General features: G+C 41.3%; 1 protein-coding gene across 4 annotated transcripts in view; it reads right to left on the bottom strand.

Moving 5' to 3' along the window:
• mtcl2 (microtubule crosslinking factor 2) overlaps nt 1–20,625 on the bottom strand; it is an 85,894-nt gene that overhangs the window by 21,460 nt on the left and 43,809 nt on the right. For all 4 annotated transcript variants that reach the window (XM_086214293.1, XM_086214294.1, XM_086214296.1 and 1 more), the window contains exons 5-10: nt 6,858–6,920; nt 3,268–3,435; nt 2,933–3,086; nt 1,996–2,566; nt 1,614–1,908; nt 635–865 (exon numbers count right to left, since the gene is read on the bottom strand). In XM_086214293.1, the coding sequence (XP_086070419.1) occupies nt 635–865; nt 1,614–1,908; nt 1,996–2,566; nt 2,933–3,086; nt 3,268–3,435; nt 6,858–6,920 (1,482 nt within the window). The remainder of the gene's footprint in view (nt 1–634; nt 866–1,613; nt 1,909–1,995; nt 2,567–2,932; nt 3,087–3,267; nt 3,436–6,857; nt 6,921–20,625) is intronic.

Here is a 20,625-nt window from a genome sequence, read left to right as displayed (position 1 = left end):
TTTAATCATTTTTCCAGTATTTAATACAATGTACTATATGTCAAATTATTATCTCATATACTAAACATGAGATAATCTATGGATGATACTGCCTGGCCAAACTATATGTAAACCCAGTGTGTGTGTTGCTAGTTTTAAGATTAATTGATGATCCATTTGAGGCCTAAAGAAAAAGTCAAATAGCAGGTTAGGGGGCAGTTTAACAGCGTGCAGAGACGAGGGAGAGAGACTGACATCTGAATTTATCTGATGCATTTATACTTTTTTCCCCACAGTTTTACATTTTTAATGAGGTCACAGAAATTGGGTTGATTTATGTTGCATATTTGATCTCACCGTGACTTGTTTCATTTAAATTGGTTACGTGTTGGGAAGCTGCTGCTCGTAAACCAGATTTAAGCAGGCTGTGTGAATTCTTTCTGGACTGTGAGGAGAAAATATGTTCAGATGGGACTGATGGGGGAGGGGCGTGTTGGTCAGCCAAGCTAGTGATTTAGCATTAGAGCTCACATAAAACAGAGGAATAGAAAAAAGGACAATTATACACAAAACATAAAAGTTTTTAAAAAAAGTGATAACAAACTAAATAGAATGACAAGGAGTGAGGAAGAGGAGAGAGAGCCATGTCTTTTACCTTCTCTGCACTTTTCAGTCTGTCCTGTTCGTCTTCAGGGTAGTGGACGGAGGAGCGGGGGGAGGCCAGGGGAATAGTACCATCTACCTGAGGGTCCCTGCCCCCTGCTGGGGATTTACCCAGGCTGTCCACTTGCTCCACAAATGCCTGTAGCTGGCTGTGTAAGGCCTGGAGCCTGCTGGTCAGAGCCCCCACCAGAGGCCTGTCTGCAAGGTCGGACAGCTCTGAAATCTGGAAGACAAATCAATGACAGAATTCATTACATGAGTGCCTGAGTGACAGAACCACTTGACTGCCTCTTATTTCCAGCTGATTCCAGGTTCCCATTCATTAATTGTAAATAAACATTGAACCATGATTCCCAAAGTGGGAACACAAACTCCCATATGTACACACGGTTACATAAGAGGGAGGGATGCCAAAAACATCTGTTGTATCCTCCCGAAACGAGGAAATGGGACATGAATTTATTGCACAAACAGTATACTCGTGTCCATTTCCTCCTGGAAATGTTTTTCTCCGTTGGAAAAAATAATGCCTTTTACCAACCAATATGTTGTCCAACTTGCGGTGCTAGTGCCGTATCATAGCAACAAAACAAAAACAAAAAAAAGGGTTTGCCTCCAAAGTGTTATCAATCCCTCCAAGGTAGGCTTTTTCAGCTTCTGACATTTTTAGCAGACAAAAAACAAAAATCAAAAGCAGCTTTAGTGGACACAGGCCCTTGGGACCAGTTCTTTAAATTCCTGGTTGGGATGGAGGCTATTGTGAATCACAGACCTACTAGTTATTTAGACAGATTCGCAGGATTTGTGTGGAAAAAGATTCACATATAAGTACTGAGTACATCACTGCATGAGACCATAACCGATACTTTCTCCAACTATCCATTTAACAGGGATCTCTCGACATCTCAAGGGTAAGTATTTGCACAATTTGATCAGTTAATATTTTGGGACACTAGAAATAAGACACGGACCTGGCTGTGAGGCTGAGCTTTCTCCAGGTCACATGACTCTGCTGCGTCATTGCTGCAGACCTTGTGATAGATAGATGGGGAGGGGGAGAGGCAGTTGGACTCAGGAGAGGTCAGGAGCTGTATCGCCGTGGAAACCAAGCGAGCCTGGTCTCTCATAGACAGCAAGGCATCACGGTCCTTCGGTCCCAAGCACCCAGGGATTGAAGTTTTTGCGTCATCCTCGATCTTCTTTTTCCGCTCCTTGATCTCCAAGGCATCATTGTCACCCCCCACTGGTTCCTTACGGTGTGGAGGACTGGGAGAGGAGCGAAGAGAGATTTGTTATTTCCTCCAAAAATTAATTAAAAAACGGTCAATGAAGGTTTTGAAAATATGAGTCTACCTGACGGGGAGGCACTCAGCTGAGTCTCCAGCCTCTGCATCTGTCTCCAGAGCCAGTCGTAAAGAGGAAGCGGAGGAGGAGGAGGAAGGGGAATGGTAGGAGGCCAAATCACAGCGCTGCAAGTTAGACAGAAGCACTCGGTTCTCATACTGCAGCTTCTTCACCTTCCCGCTAAGCTCTCCAATTTGAAGCCTTGCCACTCTGAGTTCCTCCTCCTGGGGGGGAACATCTGTGCTGATAAGCACAGCTCCTTCCTGTATGCCATGCACCGGGCTGTCGTTGAGCAGCCCATCTGTCAGGGATGACAATGAGTTGGACGACAGGGTGGACGTTGGTGGTGGGAGTTCCGATTTATAGCGGTTGATTTCATTCATCAGGAGTTTATTCTGTTCCTCCATCTCGATCAGAGACCTCCTTAGTAGCTCCGCTTCTTCCTCCACAAACTGGAGGTGTCTCTGGAGTTCCATGATGTTTTCAGATGAAGCCCCTCCCCCAAGTACCATGGCCCCCCCACCAAGGCTGAGTCCCACCCCCAAACTGCCGCCAATGCCTGTAAGTTCTTGAGGACCATCTGAAGAATGGAAAGAATGGCAGCTTAAGCAGGGATAGTAAATATTACAGGACATCATGGAGAAATTCTTCACAGTACTTTTAAGAAATTTCCTGTTTTTCAGACATCAAAAATGATCATGATTCTGTAACAGTTACTTAATGATATGATACAATTTAATCGTACAATTTATACTCCTACCGATACTTCAATTAATTTCTGTCCTCATTTGTGTAGTTAAAATTCAGTTTTGAAATTACAGTTTTGTCTTTATTTCAAAAAGGATATATTTGAAGGCCATGTTAAATTATGACAACATTGATGACTAAATAATAAAAAAGGTGAGTTATTGAAAGGCTATTAAATGACGCTGAGATCGGAAGCTACCTTGCGGCCCCTTCATGTCGTCCATCTCAGCTCGGAGTCCCCTGTTCTCCACCTCCAGCTCCACGATGCGTCGACTTAGCAGGTTGGCTTCCTCTTCCACCAACTTCAAATGGACTCTGACCTCCGCTTCGCGTGTGTGTGGGGAGTCAGCAACCTGGCGGGAGTCAGACAAAGATGAGGAGATGGGAACTGCTTCTTCTTTACTCACCTCCTACACGTTCATTCACACACCTTTCAATCGCCTGCCTCATTAGGAGCATTGCTCATCAATAACACTCTTTTATACCTTCTTCTATCGTGTTACCCGATCATCCTGCAAATGTACACAAACAAACCTCCTCCACGGTGATGGAAGCATCGACGTCCCCGTACAGCGACCTGAATTTAGCCAGCTCCTCCTTCATGGCCTCGCTGTCCTTCACCAGCTTGGTCAGCTTCTTGCACATCAGGGCTGATTCCTCTTTTGCAAAGTGGAGCTGACACTTCAGATCTGAACTGTCCTCCTGCAGTGACAGCGGCAAAAAACGGGGGTTTAAGATGCGCACAGAGCCGTTATCATGCAAAACATTCATGTTCGCTTAATAAAACAGAGGTACGAAAAAGATATAAAGTAAGTGGTAAAGGTTCTTAAAAGTAAACAATAGCATAAAGTTAAAAGTATCGAACCCTAACTGCAACTCCTCCCCAACTCCTCTCTGTTAATCTTTTAAATACATCTTCAAACTCCTTTTGTTTTATGCGCATTTCTGCCACCTTTGCTGGAGAGGGACCAAGACATCTGCCCCTTTAAAAAGAAGTCTGTTACTTTAGTTACATCTTTTGTCATTTTTTTTTGTAGTGGCTTGTGAATCAAACCTAAACGCACAAGCCTGTATTTAAAATGTACGGAGAAGAAAGTAAAGATATTTGAGTTTAAATGTAGGGAGTGCGATTCAAATGTGACCTGAAAACTACACACACAGTACTCGACAAATCTAGTCCAGTAAAACTTCTCATTTCTGATTTTAGGTCTGCATTATTGTTGATGCAATGGCTTAATTGAGCGACAGTAATTCTAGAAACGAATTTATCGTTTGAAGTGTGAATGGATGGATGGAATGTGCAGACACTCACATGAACGAATCACACACAATAAGCCTGCAACTTTTAGATCCAACCACATTGACAAATGGAAACATTTGAGGATGAAATTAAAAAGTGTCATTTTTTTTTCTTGCTCTGTAAAACTGTGTGTTTATTCAAGCCATCATATTTTGAAGGCCTAGTTCAGGCTTTTGTTTAAAATGTATTTAATCTAGAAAATAGCAATAATATAATCGTGCTATTTGACTAACTTGTGGCTTCCAGCAAACAGTGAGGTCAGAGTCATGTTGTGGGTTTTTTTTCCTCATGAGGTTTTTATATATATAAAAAAGTACTCAAATTGCAGAGAAACCCGAGCATAACACACTTTTAGTGGTTTGCCTCAGACGTCATCTAGAAGCTGAAATGAATGCAGCCAAACTCTTAAACACACTGAAGGATCATAGATGAGGGAGCGAATGGCTACTCAAGTGGAAAGTGATATTAATATTTCTATTTTAAGTGATGCAATTTCATTTTCCCCCACTGTTTCTGTAAGTGACAATTATGGGATGACGGTGAACGATACTAAAGAGTGGCGTGGACACGGTGATGAGTAACAGCATGTTACATTTGCAAACATTAGCATAGCATGGCTTTTGTTTTCAACTTTTAAAGGACACTTGTTGACAGACATACTTGGTATTCTTACAGAGTCATGTCTGTACAGTAAATTGTTGGAGGAGCCACAACCGGTTAGCTTACATCACCACAAGCATAGTTGGTTAAGAAATGGTTTGGCTTGTGAATTGTTGTTTGTTTTTTTTTAATTGTTTTTATCTAATGTTTTTTTCATGGTAATTAATTAGCTTTGGATGTGCTAGTTTGTAGAATATCTTTGTTTAGACTGAGCTCGACTTGGTGTGTCCCCTTCTTTTGTGTAATCATGCTAAGCTACGCTAACTGGCTGCTCAGCTGCTAGATGTAGCATCATATGCCAAATACTGAGCATATTTAATGTAAAGAAATAACTATCATTTCATTTTTTTCAATATTTTTTAAATTCATAATCTGGTAATGAGTTGCTCTCTTCAGACAGAGTTACGCTGGGTGTTTCCCCCTATTTTACGTCATCATGCTAATCTAAACTAATCTAACTGGCTGCTCAAGCCTGTCTCTGTACCATACAGGTATCAAAGTCACTAGGTTATCAGTATAGAACATCAATACTTTTATGGTGCGAACCAAATGGGAATCGAAATGTGTTCTGTTTTTTAATTGCCTACTTCGAAACCAAAACAAATCTTAGAGCTGCGTCTTATATTCTATGTTAAATCTGCTATTAGTGCAAAAAAAAGCCAACATTCTGAAACAGAAAATTCAAGTCGAAATTGAAAAATTGAGTAAAACATTGTTTCGGTAGATTGGAGTATATTTTCATGTTGAAATGCAGGAAAGCTAAAAACTAAAACAAGTGATCTGTAATGTATTGTATTTTTTGTTTTGCGCCTTTATCCGTTACTGTATCACCAACTCTGCCCTTTAGTGGTGAGTTGGAGGGACTTGAAGAGGATTTGCTGCCCTGTATCTTGTGCAGTATTCACAACAGAGGCATAAAAATGCAAATGGGAGTCGTACACACGTACCTCTCTCTCTCTACCTCAACTGAACTTCTAACTGCTTATCGACCTCAAGTGAACCTGTACCACTGTTCCTCACAAGCAGCTCCTTGGTTGCATTTGTTTTATGGCCAGTGGAGCGTTTCCAACCACGTTAAGCAAGATGAGCGGCAGCAAATTCACAGCCATTTATGGTGTGCGGCTAGGAGAGAGGAAGCCTTGGCTCACAGCTCAACAGCCAGGGAGAGAATTACCGTTTTACCGCCAGCAACTCCTGTCCTGACATGAGTTTTTTTTTCTGTAACTTTGTATGTTATTATCCTGTAAAGGTCACACGCTCAAAACTTCTTTAGTGCCGAAAAAACAAAAAAGTGATCAGTTTTGCTTGGACTTTTTATGGTTACTTAAACAACCAAACAAGTGAGCAGGAGCTTGGAAAGTTGTGGAAAAAAACTTTTGTTTGCCTTTAAGGGAAAAGAAGAATGACGTTGGTGTAGATTAAAAGTGTAGTGCTGAGGCCTGATCTGGGATGCAAATGCAAACAGGCTCGAAGTACTAACACCAGCAGGACAAGATGAAGGACAGGAAAACAGAGAGAGATGAAGCTCATCTATCCGATCAAACAGCACTGGGCTTGTTGGGGCAGATAGAGTGTGATACCCAGAGGAAATAGGTCAACGGAGACATACAGGCGACGCAGCACACTCACGAATACACTTGAAAGGTATCGCGCTCCCCACGACTGAAGATGCAGCGTTCAGCCCCGGAAAACTTTAAGGCATCTTTTTTTCTCTCTCTTTTTTTTTTAAACACAATTTGCATTCAATTCGATGAAAAAGGAGAGAATAAAACAGCCGTTTCAACACAGATTTCACAAATAAGATTTTGTCGTTAATTATTTTCACTTTATAGTTACTGTCAGTCAACAAACTTGCTATTGGCTACCTTCTTTGTTGTTCTTACATTTATCACACTTCTCTTTTCTCATCCAGGACCATCATTCCATCCATCTCTCTATTACTTTCCCATCTGTCTGCGGTTTTTCCTTTTCCCTCATCTCCTCTCCTTTGTATTTATTTCAACTTTATATATTCGTGACTGGGTTACATATCCTCTCTCTTTCCCTGTGTTTTTGTACAAGAACAAAGTCTCAGCAGGTTTAAGGTTCAGTTGGAAAGATCATCTTGTGATGACACTATACAGTAACCCGTGTGTGTGTGTGTGTGTGTGTGTGTGTGTGTTACCTGGGGACCGAGTTTCTTGTCAGGCTTGTTGTTGGCTCGTGCTCCTCTTTTCTTCTGAGAGTTCTGTAATGGAGACACATACAGAAGACATGATGGCACATCCAGCATTTTCAATAAGATCCAACACATATTCAGTACATCAAATTTAGTTCTGAATCCTGTTTTTTTTTTTGTGATTCATTTTTCACCAAGCGCATCTTTTTTTGAAGTGCCTCTATCACACAGGCACTATCAATACTAGTTTTTCCTTCTTGAAATCTTTTTTTTTTTACTGTATGTGGCTCAGAGTATCAGTCAACCTCTCACCGAGAAATGTCTTTTGTGCCCGGAGGCTTTGAGTCTGTTCAGAATTCAACATGGTTTTCCTTGAAACACAAATGCTACTTTTCCTTGCAGTGATGATCTTCTTTGTTTTGTTGCTGTTTTCAATGCCATCTAGCTATTTGTTGCAGCAGAATCTCAAGTCTGAAAAACCTGGATTAAAAGGACAGTGTTGCCATGTGGTGCGTTGGCCCTTTTACAGTGCTGACACATCGCAGAAAAGGTGGCGACAGTCGTCTTGGATGTTGAATGATTTAGTCTGCTTTGTGTCTCAAATTTCACATGTATGGTAGATAATTGGACCATAAAGCCATCCTCACACCCCCCCTCCCAACTCCCAACATACACACACTGACACACATAGTATGTATATCTTATTACACAGCTCCTCTCTCTCTCACACACACTCAGCGCCCCAGATGCCATCGCTATGGTGAGGCTGATCATTCCCATGGTGATTTTAATCACCAGGGCGACGCTGCTAAGAGCATAGAATTACAGCTGTATTGTAGTTGTGCCTCCCTCCAGTGAAGGAGACGTGGAGAGAGAGAGAGAGAGAGAGAGAGAGAGAGATATGGGGGGTAGAAGGAAAGAAGACATGGAAGTGGGAACCTGAAAAACAAATAGCTGCATTATCTTGCGAATAACGGCACTGCTCCCATTCACACTAATAAACACACACAAATACACACATGCACACACACACACTCCTCTGTTCATCCAAGTGTCTGCCCAGTGCATTACACTCTCATAAATCATCATCCCTCTCTTTAGAGCCAGTCTATCTCTCTCTCTCTCTCTCTCTCACACACACACACACACACACACACACACACACACACACACACACACACACACACACACACACACAGGACAGACGCTGCAGTGCAAGTAGTTAAGCTTATCTGGCTCAGCGCGTTTCCATGGAAACAAGCTACTCTCTCTGCAATGAACTATACCGACAACAAAAGAAAGAAATGGAGGGAAGGAAGGAAGGAGAGAGGGACAGTAAAAATCATATTTGGATAATTTCTTTTCAAAATTTGTATGTCTTTTTGTAAGAGGAGACATTTAAAAAGATAAATTAAAGAATGCAAAAGCTGCATTTCATCCGAGAGTCATGAACAAAGCCCATACATCGATGAGATAAAAGCATTTCTGTTTCCATACTAACAAAATATAATTAATGCTACTTGACGTCATCATAATAAAAGTATCTATTTCTTTGGGAGTGATAAAATGTGGCTCAAGGAAGTTTAAAATATACATACAATTTTTTCTCATGGCATCATTTGTTCAAAGGCGAGACAAAGGAAATAGAACAAGGTAACAATGCAGCTAATTTGGGGAGCTGAAGAAATGAGTGAGAGGAGGAACTGAAGCCACAGCATTTGAGCTTCACTGCTTTAGGATGGTTTTTACTCATGTCCAGGAGGAGTTCCCTCCCTCCCATCACTGCTGCTCCTCTCTGTCCACACTTCTCTCCCTCCTCACATCGTGCGCATTTTCCTCTAATTTTTCATTAACACCCCCCCCCCCCCCGCAAAAAAAAGAACCTCTCTGTCTCACGTAAAGATCAGTTTATTGGGGTACAAACAGTCTATCAATCGCTCTTAACCCACTGATCAATGAGCGTGCCTGGTAATGGAACCATTGATCCTGGCCGGAGGTTGAACATGTTGAAGCTATCCGATCGAGTGTTCAGCTGGGGGGGTGGAAAAGTACAGCAATTAATGTATGTTATGTTAGACTCTCGGGAGGAAGCTCATGACACAGAATATCACGCCTCTTTTCATTTGCGTCGGGAGATCTTGATATTCCACCAGGAGGAAAAGTTCTGTGGAATGAGTTTGTGTCTGTGCTACACACACACAAGTCTTTTCTGGGATAAAAATAGACCTGCTTGAGGCAGGTGATGAGGCTCAGTATTTCAGAGGCGGTGGGAAGGTAAATGATGTAAGAATACCTCCATGTTGTTGGAGGCAGTCGGGGGAAGTGGTAACATTTAGAACACGGCTTGTCAAGAACGATATTGTTTCCTGACTGTTGAAATAAGGGCATGAATGAATGGATCACAAAGCCACATTTTTATGGTGACTCGCACGCTGATACTGAAGCAACTCGATTGAGTTTGGCTTTAATTCTATTATACTAAGTAGTAGTGATTTATCAACTAATATGTTTTCTTTCTTGAAATAATCTTGTCTTTAATAGAATGTTTTGCAGCATAAAAAGCTGCAGGCACAGTATTGGCATTGGAGTCCTAAATCACAGGAATAATTTGTTTAAAGTCTGGTTAAGGTCACTGGGCTCTGTGGTTTGTACATTATATTCTAGGGGTATAAAATACGTCAGTAAATGCCACACTCCTGAATTTCTTGGTGTCTGAAAAGTAGCGGTTGCTAACAAGTGAATAAACAAACTAGAGGTTGTCCTGGACACTCCAGGTCATCACGGCAGAAACAGAAGCACAGAAGCTAGTTATGGTGATGGGGAAGTTAGCGTTGTACTGCTAATGGTCGAACTTATGCCACAAAAAAATCATATGTTGTTTTCATTTGTGAAAAAAAAACTTGTGAATCTCATAAATCACAGAGCCTGTTTTTGTGTGGTAATAATCCTGAATCAAATGTTAAATATCTCATTGGCTTTTGGTCGAGGGAAATCCGTGATGATGCTAACGTTCAGGTAAATCAGACGGTTTCCTTCATGTCTAATGTACGAGTGGATCTGAGATGACCTGGCAGGGTGAGTGCAGCTGCTCAGGAGGACTCTGCATTCATCTAAGAAATGATGATAGCAGATTAGCAATGCTAACGACAGCAGCCGTGGGAATGTACAAGCATTCATGATAGTTGGAAAGGGCAAGTAGAGTAAATAATATTTGTCATGCTTGATGCAACAAAAGATGATTTAAAGATATGTTTGTCACCAAGTGGATGGAATACATGGATGCCGCGTAGCGGGAAAGCTGAATTTTGATGGAGATGGATCACATTAGCACAAATTCTGGTTTTGACATCTTTTATATTAACATGTATATGTGCCACGATGTCTCCGTTCTACACAAGTCCACGACCAAGCCTTTTAACAATAGTCCGCTCCAGCTTGTACATCTCAGCTGCCCGAGTAGCTGCTGCAGCTAAAAATAAAAGATGAGCAGTGAGGCCAAATGGAATTGCAGAGTTGGGGGATTATTGTGTGCTGTGTCAGCAGTACCACAGACATTTTTGAACTTCCATAGTATGCTATATTCACTGATGTGGCCATAATTATTGTGTCTGATTAAGCTGTAGTGGCAGTGTATTTAGGGGGAGATGCTTCTATCCTCAAACTGTATTGTACTGTTTATTTTTTGTGGCCTAAACATCCTTAAACTGCCAAAAACAAAACCCCAAAAATCTCATTTAGCTGCCTGAAACTCAAATGGAGCTGCAGAATGTGACATATCATTCTGCAGCAGCGCAGAGTGGCAATTAGATTAGACTGCACAGGATGCACACAGAAAAAAAAGATGACCTTTTGCCTGAAGTGTGTGAGGTTTCATCAGTTTGTTGACACGGTTTGGAACCTTGGTTTTTATTTTCACAACGTGGTTCGGTCAATTTCTACGAAGCTTGTGCTGGCGCGCACACGTTCCTGTGTTTCCCAGCCCCTCCAGTCCACAGACACTACAGATGAGATAACCGCTTGACTTACATGATATCTGATATTAAAGAGCTTCTGACTCTGCCCTCTGCTTTCCCCAAGACTAGCTGGGTTTTTGTCACGCAACATTTCACCATATTTTGCAAGAAGCTCCATAAAAGATAATAGATGACAGAAGACGAGATGAATGAGGAAAAAAGACGCTGAGAGAAGCAGCAAGAGGGAGGGAGGGAGAGAGAGAGAGAGAGAGAAAGAGAGAGAGAGATTCTCACAGACAGAAATGCAAACCCGGGACTCCTTTGGAAGGATACCACTCAGAGAGTGCAGAGAGGAAGAAATATACGGAAAGACAGATTGTGATGGCAGAGAAAGAGTGAGAAAAAGGAGACGGATGAGGAGGAATGATATTGTGAACTCTCATCCCTCCATTTCTATCTGATCTACAGCTCAACCTACTGTCACAGAGGTTGAAAACAGATGCAGACCTTCTGGGAGAAAATGTGACGGAACTCTGGAGATGATATACAGGACTTCTAAATGGATTGGTGGATCCAAATTGTGGAGTTCCTTTAGTCACTACAAAATTTGAATGAAATGTCTTGGAAAATGCGTTTAGTAACTTTATTTTCCAAACTGGGTTGAGATGATCGATACATCTAAAATAAAGGCACTAGAAGGCCGTTAGCTTACTTAGCATGCAGAAGCAGTGCAAAACCTTATCTACTGATGTCTTTATTAAACTTCTCCACACACACACAAAAGCTTAAGGGGGAGTTCTACTCCACTCCTGAGCTTCGCATCTCACTCGTCTGGAAACAATCTTTTCAGTATAGATATCTGTGTAAGATGAAGCCTCGCCAGCTGGTTTCTCTCCTTTCATAATTCAACATCGTAGCAAAGACATTTTAAAACAAATTAATGTTTCATTGCTGCTGCTGACAAATCAATCTGCCTCATTCAAGATATATTCTTAGACAATAAAAAATTGTTCTTTCCCACTCCAAGACTTTTAAAAAATTTTTAGCTCTCAATGTAGTCATACAGGCAGGGAGCAAAGCAAGATGGATATTTTAAAATGCTTGCTCCTTTTGTTCTCCTTTGGACTTAAATTTTGCAGAAGGTAAGAAAATGTACCGCTTTTCAAGTGGCTCAAAGACCCCCAAACTCAAGTTCACAGCAGAAATCAGAAGATTTTCTATTTAATTTTACAAATTGTGGGACTTAAACCTGAGGCAGTGAACCACTGCAGAGAAAAAACATTTCCTCTGAGGGCAGAAATTAGATCAGATCGCAAGAATATTGAGTGAAATTGTGTGTTGTGAATAGAGAGAGGGTGTGTTGCTGGAAAGAAAATTGATTCGAAGTGCATGAAGCAACACACGCACACACAGACACACACACACACACACACTCTCTAGCAGATGAGGACAGAGAGAAAAAGGACACTCGTGTCTCATCATCTCCACCCACTGGAACAAAGAATCTACAGAACACACCTCACAATGGCTTGCATAACCGGGGGGTGGTTTGAGTCTGAGTGTGTGTATGTGTGTGTGTGTGTGTGTGTGTGTGTGTGTGTGTGTGTGTGTGTGTAGGATAAGGATGGATGGATGGACACATAGAAAAAAAGAAGAGTGATGAGGGGCGGGACAAAGGAGGTAATTAGACGACGACTGCTGCTGACAAAACACCAGCAAGTCAGAGCAACAGAGACACTGAGCTGCTTTGAAATCCTTAATGAGGGCAGCAACATTAATAAACGGACATTTTCCTGCTCAAATCCTGCTTCATAGAACAATAAAACAGGTATTTCTAATCTTGCACGCTTGTTGTAACATCATATTTCTTAGTCATATTTGATTAACTTTTTTTGATGACTTCCTAGGATGCAAATCCATGCTCTCTCTCTCTCTCTCTCTCTCTCTTCGATTGTCTGCCAGCAGAGGAAAGCAGCTCAGAGCACAACGGAGCTGAGCAGATAGACGAGAGCAACACCAGTGTTTTCCCCTCAAATCCCCAGTCAGCTCTGCTCATTACTACACAATCAAGCTGTTTCCACACACTCTCTCTCTCTGCAGTGGCTCTTCCGCTTCAACACAGATTCTGTGAAAACATTATGACACCCAGCGAGGAGAATACCTAGCCTCCCTTTAACTGTCAACACTTCAAGAGTAAAGCCTCTTTGTCGGCAGCGATGTTGTTGATAAAACTAAATTGAGAATCGGAAATCGAATAAATCCTCCTTACATTGTTCGTGAAGTGCAGCTCCATGCTTTTGCAAGGTTTAGTCTATTTAATATAAAACAAGGATATCAAACACCATAGTGACAATTCTGCAAACAATGCAGTTGCAGGATGTATGAATCGTTAAGCAACACACATGCAACCATTACTTTATTGACCAACAACAAATCGTGATTAAACATCCCATTATATTCAATATTAAGTTTGTATTAGGTTAGTTAAAGTTTACCCAACAAGACAAATAGATCTTTAAAAAAACTTTTTAAAAAAATCTATGAAAAGGTGTTTATATTTAAACTGCAGGTATTTAAAGACAGGCTGCTACAATGTAAATTAATAATTTATTATCAAGAAAGTAAAATGTTGGAATTTTTTTTCCCTTCTTTTACACAGTTGCTGCTTTGAGCAAACAACATCAGCACATCGCTACGCATCGCAGTGAGCCCTTCAGATGGAACCTGCTGCAGCTTGTCTTTATTAGATGGTACGGTCCAGACACATACTTGGTTTTGACCTTTTATCTTGTTCTAAAACACGTATTATCTCCGGTTCCCCATGAGAGAACACTGAGGAGAGCCCGAGTCAACGACTTGCTTTCCAAAAATGATTTAACGGCAGCAAGAGATGAGATAAAAATCGAAGAGTCCGGATGATAAGGGAGCACACAAGTTTCATTAACAGCTTTAAAATGACTTCAGCTCATTTTTGCACGATTTCAGAGAAACGCCGGGAGTGATTCCTCGGCCTGACCTCTCCAGTCAAAAGGTAAAACAAAGCTGTCTTTCTTTTGCTTCCATTCATGTTTTTCGCTTCACTGTGAGGTTGGAGGGAAAGAGATGGAGTGAAGAAATGGAGCTGAGTAAGCATTTCAGAGAGGAGAGGAGAGGAGAGGAGATGCATGCAAACCTGAACTAAAAAGTATGACTCTAAGCTGTGTGTTGTCAAGGAGCTGAGGTCATCACCCTGACTGATTGATATAACGGAGAGTTTCGTTCCCATGCGTCTACCAAATACAACACTGGACTGGTCCCAGGGATGCTGAGAGGGAGTGAAAGGTAAACCATCATGTCTGTATTGATTATGCTCAGATTAGATCAATACTGGATCCTGTTACGGTCTTTCCATTGTCTTTATATGAGCTCTGCTTTGCTTGTGTCAGTTGATAGTCGAATACAAGCTACTGTAAAAGTGCAATCCTTGACATGAAGGTGAAAGAAATAAAAGCTAAATGACAGGCTTTAATGGTGTGTCATGAGTCATACAACAGGCTGTACCATCACAGTGTCTCTCTTAATATGTGATCAATGTTCCTGGAAATACTGCATGTTTTTATTCTTGACAAACCACAATGTCTTTTCTCACAGAAACTTTACAATTGAACACACAAACTCTGTCATCATCTCTCCTGTGATGGACTTTTCTGAGTTTGTTTCTTTTTTTCAAACATCATCATGGTCCTGCAGCTAGCTCCAGGTGCAAGCTAGAGTTCATTTAATTTAGATACGATTAGCATGACTCAGCTTGATTTTTGAAGAGTCAATAATATCAGCCTGGAATGTCTACAAATCTTCCATTTTGGGAAAAATAAACACTGACATGTTGTTACACAACAATGATTCAGGTCCGTGTGTGTGTGTGTGTGTGTGTAGCTAAAGCTGAGAGGGTGAATGGTCAATTAGCATTGCATTTGCATACCATTAGCACAGTGACAAAGCGCCACCACACCGATAGGGGATGGATAGGACACTGGAACTGCAGAGAGGACGCCGCGTGAGTACACGACACACACGCAAGTGCGCGCACGCACACACACACACACACACACAATCCAAGTGCATCTCATTCTATTTCGGTCCTCCTTTATCTTTCTCCCTTTTACCTACCTTCCTCTCCTCCAGTAAGTAATCATGACAGCGGTAGTCTGTGTTTGAGATGGATAAAACCAATCTCCGCCACCTCTTCTGTTTACTTTGGCTCTTCACACATGCATAAACACACACACACAAACACACACACCTTCAGTGATATGCATACAAAGAATCAAAAATCAAGATGAGAAGGTCAGGACAGAAGAAAGGAGAGGAGGAGGAAGAGGAATGAATAAGGTAGAGAGAAAGGGAGATTGCAGTTCTTTGTTACCAGAGCTGCTGCTCAATTCCAGCCACTTCCATTTGAGAAAAGCTTGTGTGTTTGTCTGCCAATATGTGTGTATTTGTGTGTGTGTGTGTGTGTGGGTGTGTGTCTGTGAGTCTCCAGACACACTGCTTATTGAGGCAGTGTGTTAGTGGGTGACCTTGCACAAATGAACACTCACTCAAGTACAGCCTGAGAGCTTCGTATTGATCTGAATTAATCATGTGAGTGTGGCATGTGCATTGGTAATGTCCACATGTGTGTTAAGGTGAACGCAGGAGAGCTACATGTATGTGTGTTTGTGTGTCTGTGTGTGTGTAAGGACTTTGTGTGTTTTTATCTGTGTGCCTGGCGGTGTTGGAAGCTGAACAGAGCTACGTCTGCAAGAAAGGACTGTGAGGAGGGTGTGTGTGTGTGAGAGAGAGAGAGACAGAGACAGAGAGAGAGGGTGTGTGAGAGAGAGAGAGAGAGAGAGAGAGAGAGAGAGAGAGAGCAAGAGAGATGTCAAATGCCCCCAAATCAACCCCCTCATCCCTCCTCAGGGTCTTCCTGCTCTCAAATGTTCCTCTGACGGCTAATTGCCCAATTTAAAGTACAAACATGCCTGCTTCCTTTTTGCTGTTGCAGGTTTCCACGACAATTATTAAAAAACATTCATCAACTAAAGACAACAAAAACAAAAACAAGTAGAAATTCATTCCACATCTTTACTTTCCTATGGTTCTATTTTGAACAACAAATTCAAAAACCCAGAGGGATGAAAGCTACGGAATTCCCATCAAAAAGGTCAGAGATTGATTTCGTTTTCCAGTAAATCGATTAATTGACTAATAGTCGACTAATTAGAGTGTCGTAGAGCACAGAGACTCTGATTCAGTTTGATTATGTGTGTGGTTGGAAAGTTAAAAAAGGATTAGGGCAACAACAAAAAAAAGACGAAATGAGGAAGCTGGTTTCATGGTTGTTGGCATTTTAACCCTCTACTCCCTCTGGAATTGTGGTCCATTTTGTCAACAAAATAATAAATTTGGAGTCAGAGATCAATTTGTTTGCATTTAGTAGGAAAAAGAAGTATTAAAACAGAAGAATAAATATGATTTCCGATTTACTTTCTCAGACTTGTACTTTTGGAGACAGAAAATAGATACTTTCAAGAATGTTAATAAGGTGTCATACACTGTATATAACGCTATTAGTGAAGGGATTGAGGTTTAAAGCCTAAACAAACCAAAAGACTGAAAGATTTCCGTGTCACCTTAACAGCAAATGAAGCACCATCCAGGCACTCCCCCTCCCCCCAACACCACCACAACCACAAAATGCCCCAACAACCATCCACACGCTGTCATGGTGACAGCTTCTGCATCTGTCGCCTAGGCATCCATTGGCTAGAGATCAATGACAGGAGAGAAAGAGGAAGAGGCGTAAAGGAGGGCAGGAGGAACTAACGAGGGGAGAGAAAGGAATGAATGAATGAGAGTTAGGGGGAGGAAGGAGGAGCGGAAGGAAGGTGGTTGGATGGAGTGAAAAAACTAAACTGGCAGCCTCTCTTCCTTTGTTTAAAGGACCAATGTATAGAAGTTAGATATAAATCGAGTGTTAGCCTTAGTTCTGTCAGGCCATGGAAGTCAAACGCTATTGGCTTCCCGTCTATCAATCAAACTGATCAATCAGCTGATCTACAGCTGCTCCGCATCAGCTGATCAAATCCCTTGCTTCTGATTGGCCCCTCTCAACTTAAATGCTACCCAGCCTCAACTCCCGCTCTGCTAGCTCTGGCTATGCTGCTCTGCCCGCTGTAATCGCTGCTATCTGCTGCTGCTGCTATTTGCTGTACAGTTGCTCCTGCTCGCAACTTGCTACCCTCCACCTCCCCAGCTCCACCTTGTCGTGTATACATGGCATAGTTCGTTCCATGTCATGTTGCTGCTCTGTTCACGGGGGTATGTTTGCTCTTCCAGTCTTAAACTGGGCGAACCTTCCCTCACGCTGCTGGTCCCCTGTTTCATGGTGCTCATGAAAAATTATCAGGGGACTCCTCTGAACAGAGCCATACTGCCAATTTGTACTATAATAAACAAATCAAGCTCATTATCATTATAGATATTGCAATACCAATTGTTCAAGTCACACACTTGAATATAGCTGCCGTTACTCTGATATATATGACATTGATACACGCGGGCAGAATATTGAAATTGAGTAAGAAAGTGGGAAAAAAAAAACCAAAAACCGATATATTGCTTCATTGATTGTAACACACAGGCCCAGTCATCATGAGCTTAGACAGAGCCCTTCGTACCTGCATAGAGGAGGTCCACTTCACAATGTTGCTCTGACATGTTTGTACTGTAGCCCTGCACAGACAAACCTAATACTTTCATGTTTTTGCCTTTCATGTCTAAAATCATTGACGCAGTCTGAACTTGGAGGCAGAAGAAAAATCGAGAACGCGTGACTCATCATCAAATGTTCTCCAACACTTACATTCTTCACCACTAGATGGCCCTATATCATACACACTGCTCTTTTAAATGAGACCGTGACTATCAAAATGTCTCTGTTATATTTACATGTCATGGACAAGATTCTTATGTCAGACATGACTTTGACATGAGAAAATAATGAACTGGTTGCAAGAATGCTTGATTTTCTAATGTGGTCAGCGTGTTGCTAAATTGTATCCCTGCAACACGGCTGGCAAAAAAGGCAAACAATATAATAAAACGTCTCCCTTCTCCTTGCTCATTTGACTTCATCTTTCCTTGCCCATTGCAGGAAAAACAATATTCCTCTGAAATAATATTAGGAAATATTACCATGATGGTAAGTTTCATGAAACCATTACAAACATGATTTCTGGTTGAATATCTCCCCACATCTTTGGAAACACAGAAACAAAAGCTGATGATTGTGTTTTCCCCTCTTAAAGCTGTTATTACGCTTCTGCACTAACGTCACTCTGAGACGTCCACATGGCAGTTTTCCTTTTGATACTTCTGTATACTGTGAAACAGGAATTACATCAACCCATTTTCATGGTGTAATTTTTGTTTTTGTTTAATTATAAGGTGGCAATTATTAAAATGGAGAGAAAACATGAGAATAGGGAGGGTTTGTATGTTGATTGAGTTGTGATTGGTGCTTAAAACAAATCCTATCACCAATATTTCAAAGACAAACATATCTCAAGAAACCTCAACTGGAACAACTGCTATCCCTGAATACCCCCCACCCAGCCAACCCCCACCCAATTTTAAACCGCCTGACACAATTGATTCCCACCAAACCACAATTACACGCTCAGACATTGAGGCTGAACTTCTCCTCATTGTAAATCCACACAATGATTTCCAACCTCGCCATCGATCTCAACAGAGGGCTAATGGCCCAGTTGACCTCACTGGCTTAAGGCGTCCAACCTGTTATCCTAGAAAGAGCTGAGTTTAGCTGGGAATTTGATGTCTGCCTTTGGAAACAGAGACAAACAGCCTTTAGGTCTAAACATAACAGGACAAACCACAAATATGGCGCAGGCTTTGTTACACACGCTCTTTCATTATATGTTTGTTTTGGGTCCCGTCCCCCCCATTATGAATACAGGTTGAACATCCATCTGATTACTGGGAATTTCTTAAATTCGGTACAGATGTCCACTTGAACTCAAGGATTGAGTGAAAAGGTTTTGGTGGTCAAAGGTCAAGGTCTCCGTGACAGCCAAACTTCAAGGTGGCCTCCAACCACAATAAGGTATTGATGTTCTCAAAGAAAAACCTAAAATCCATTTCCTAACATTTAGAACAAATGTTCACTTGGACTTAGTGAAGGTTAAGGCTACTGTAACCTGATATGAATCTAAAATATGTGCCTATTTCCTTATACGGATATCTGAGGAACGTCCTGAGGGAATTTCTTAAAATTTGATGCCCAGTCCACTGGGACCGAAGTCAAAAAGACTCTGCTGGTCAAATGTCAAGGTCACTCTGACAAACATACTTTAACCCTAGAACACTAAGGTCAGGTGATTTTCACTCACACAATTCTTGTCATGTGATTTTCATTGTGTTGCTGTTGTCCCCTGTGGTACCTTTTTTTCATTCTGTGTGACATTGCATATTGAGAAATTAAAGGAGAGTACTCAAATTTGGCATACAGTGTTGTACTTTAATATATTTTGATGAAAACTACATTTTATCAGGTAAAATAGCACCAGATGTAAGTGATGGTGCTACTAATTTTAACATTAGTGTTCAAGGGTTAAGGAGGCATGAAATCACAATAGGGTAATTTGGTTCTGAATAAAACCCATCTTTTTCCCACCATGCCTGAACACAAGTCAACAACAGTGCATGTTAAAAGTTGCTATAAAAATGTAGCTTTGAAAGACCCTTCATTACTTGTGTTAATTAGTCATCTTTGCCTCCCTCTCTCTTTCCTCCCGGGCACCTGAGCTGCCAACAACTGTGACCACAGAGAGAAACCATATGTGATCAAACACAGAACACACACTTCTCCACCAACACAGAGTCTCCATCTGGTGTGTGTGACATCGGATGTCCTAGCAAAACACAACACAGAATTGTGTCCAATATATACATATATATATAAATATATATCTCCTGCAGCCACAGCTCACATTTGAATTTTAGACAAGAGCTGGCTTCTGTTACCTACACAGCATCATGTTCACATGCTAGTCGGTTATGTCAGACTTAGCAAGTGGCAAGAAGTGTCAGAAAATATGACCCTTGTTGATGTGGAAGGAGGGAAAGTTTATTGATCTTGATCAACAGAAGAGATTTTGGACTTCTGGTCTTCCCTGTTTGTTGTTTTGGACTTTGTGTTTCTGTTTTTAAAATGTAGTTGTTCCTTACTTTATTTTGCAGTTTGCAGCATTGTCTTCCTGTCTGTAACTCTCGTCAGCTGAGTCTCATCAGTTGATCCTCAGCCTATGTATGTTCCTCTTCTACCAGCTCCCTGCCTGCCCTCGTGTTTCTGGTCATGTCATTTGCTCAGTTTGTATTTTAGCTGTTTTTAGAGTCAGTTTTAGTCAGAATGACTGTTAGGTTTGCTGTTTTGTTCCTAGATTCCTTTCTTGTTCGGCCCCCCCGGCTTGTGACATATCTATGATTTACCCTGTGATGTGCACCATTCTCAAACAGAATCAGGCCACCAACACCTGCACTGAAGAGCATGTTTATATTTCTCAGTGCTCTAACTCCCCAACTTAGTTTTTAATTTCATTTACGCAGTAGAACAATTGATGGGGATTTAAGGTTGTGTGAACTTGTGTAAACCAACTAGAAAATTACATTTTAAACATATGTAATGTTCAAAAATTAATTCAGGAGAATATTAATCTCTAAATTAAAATATTACACACACACACACACACACATGGATGCATATAGGACCTCCATAT

Source organism: Aulostomus chinensis, chromosome 9 (assembly GCF_037954235.1).
Source record: "Aulostomus chinensis isolate RoL2024-O1b breed Wild chromosome 9, RoL_Achi_v1.0, whole genome shotgun sequence".
Classification (NCBI taxonomy): domain Eukaryota; kingdom Metazoa; phylum Chordata; class Actinopteri; order Syngnathiformes; family Aulostomidae; genus Aulostomus; species Aulostomus chinensis.
The sequence above is the reverse complement of the archived record's forward strand: the minus strand, read 5'-3'. Positions and strand labels throughout refer to the sequence as shown.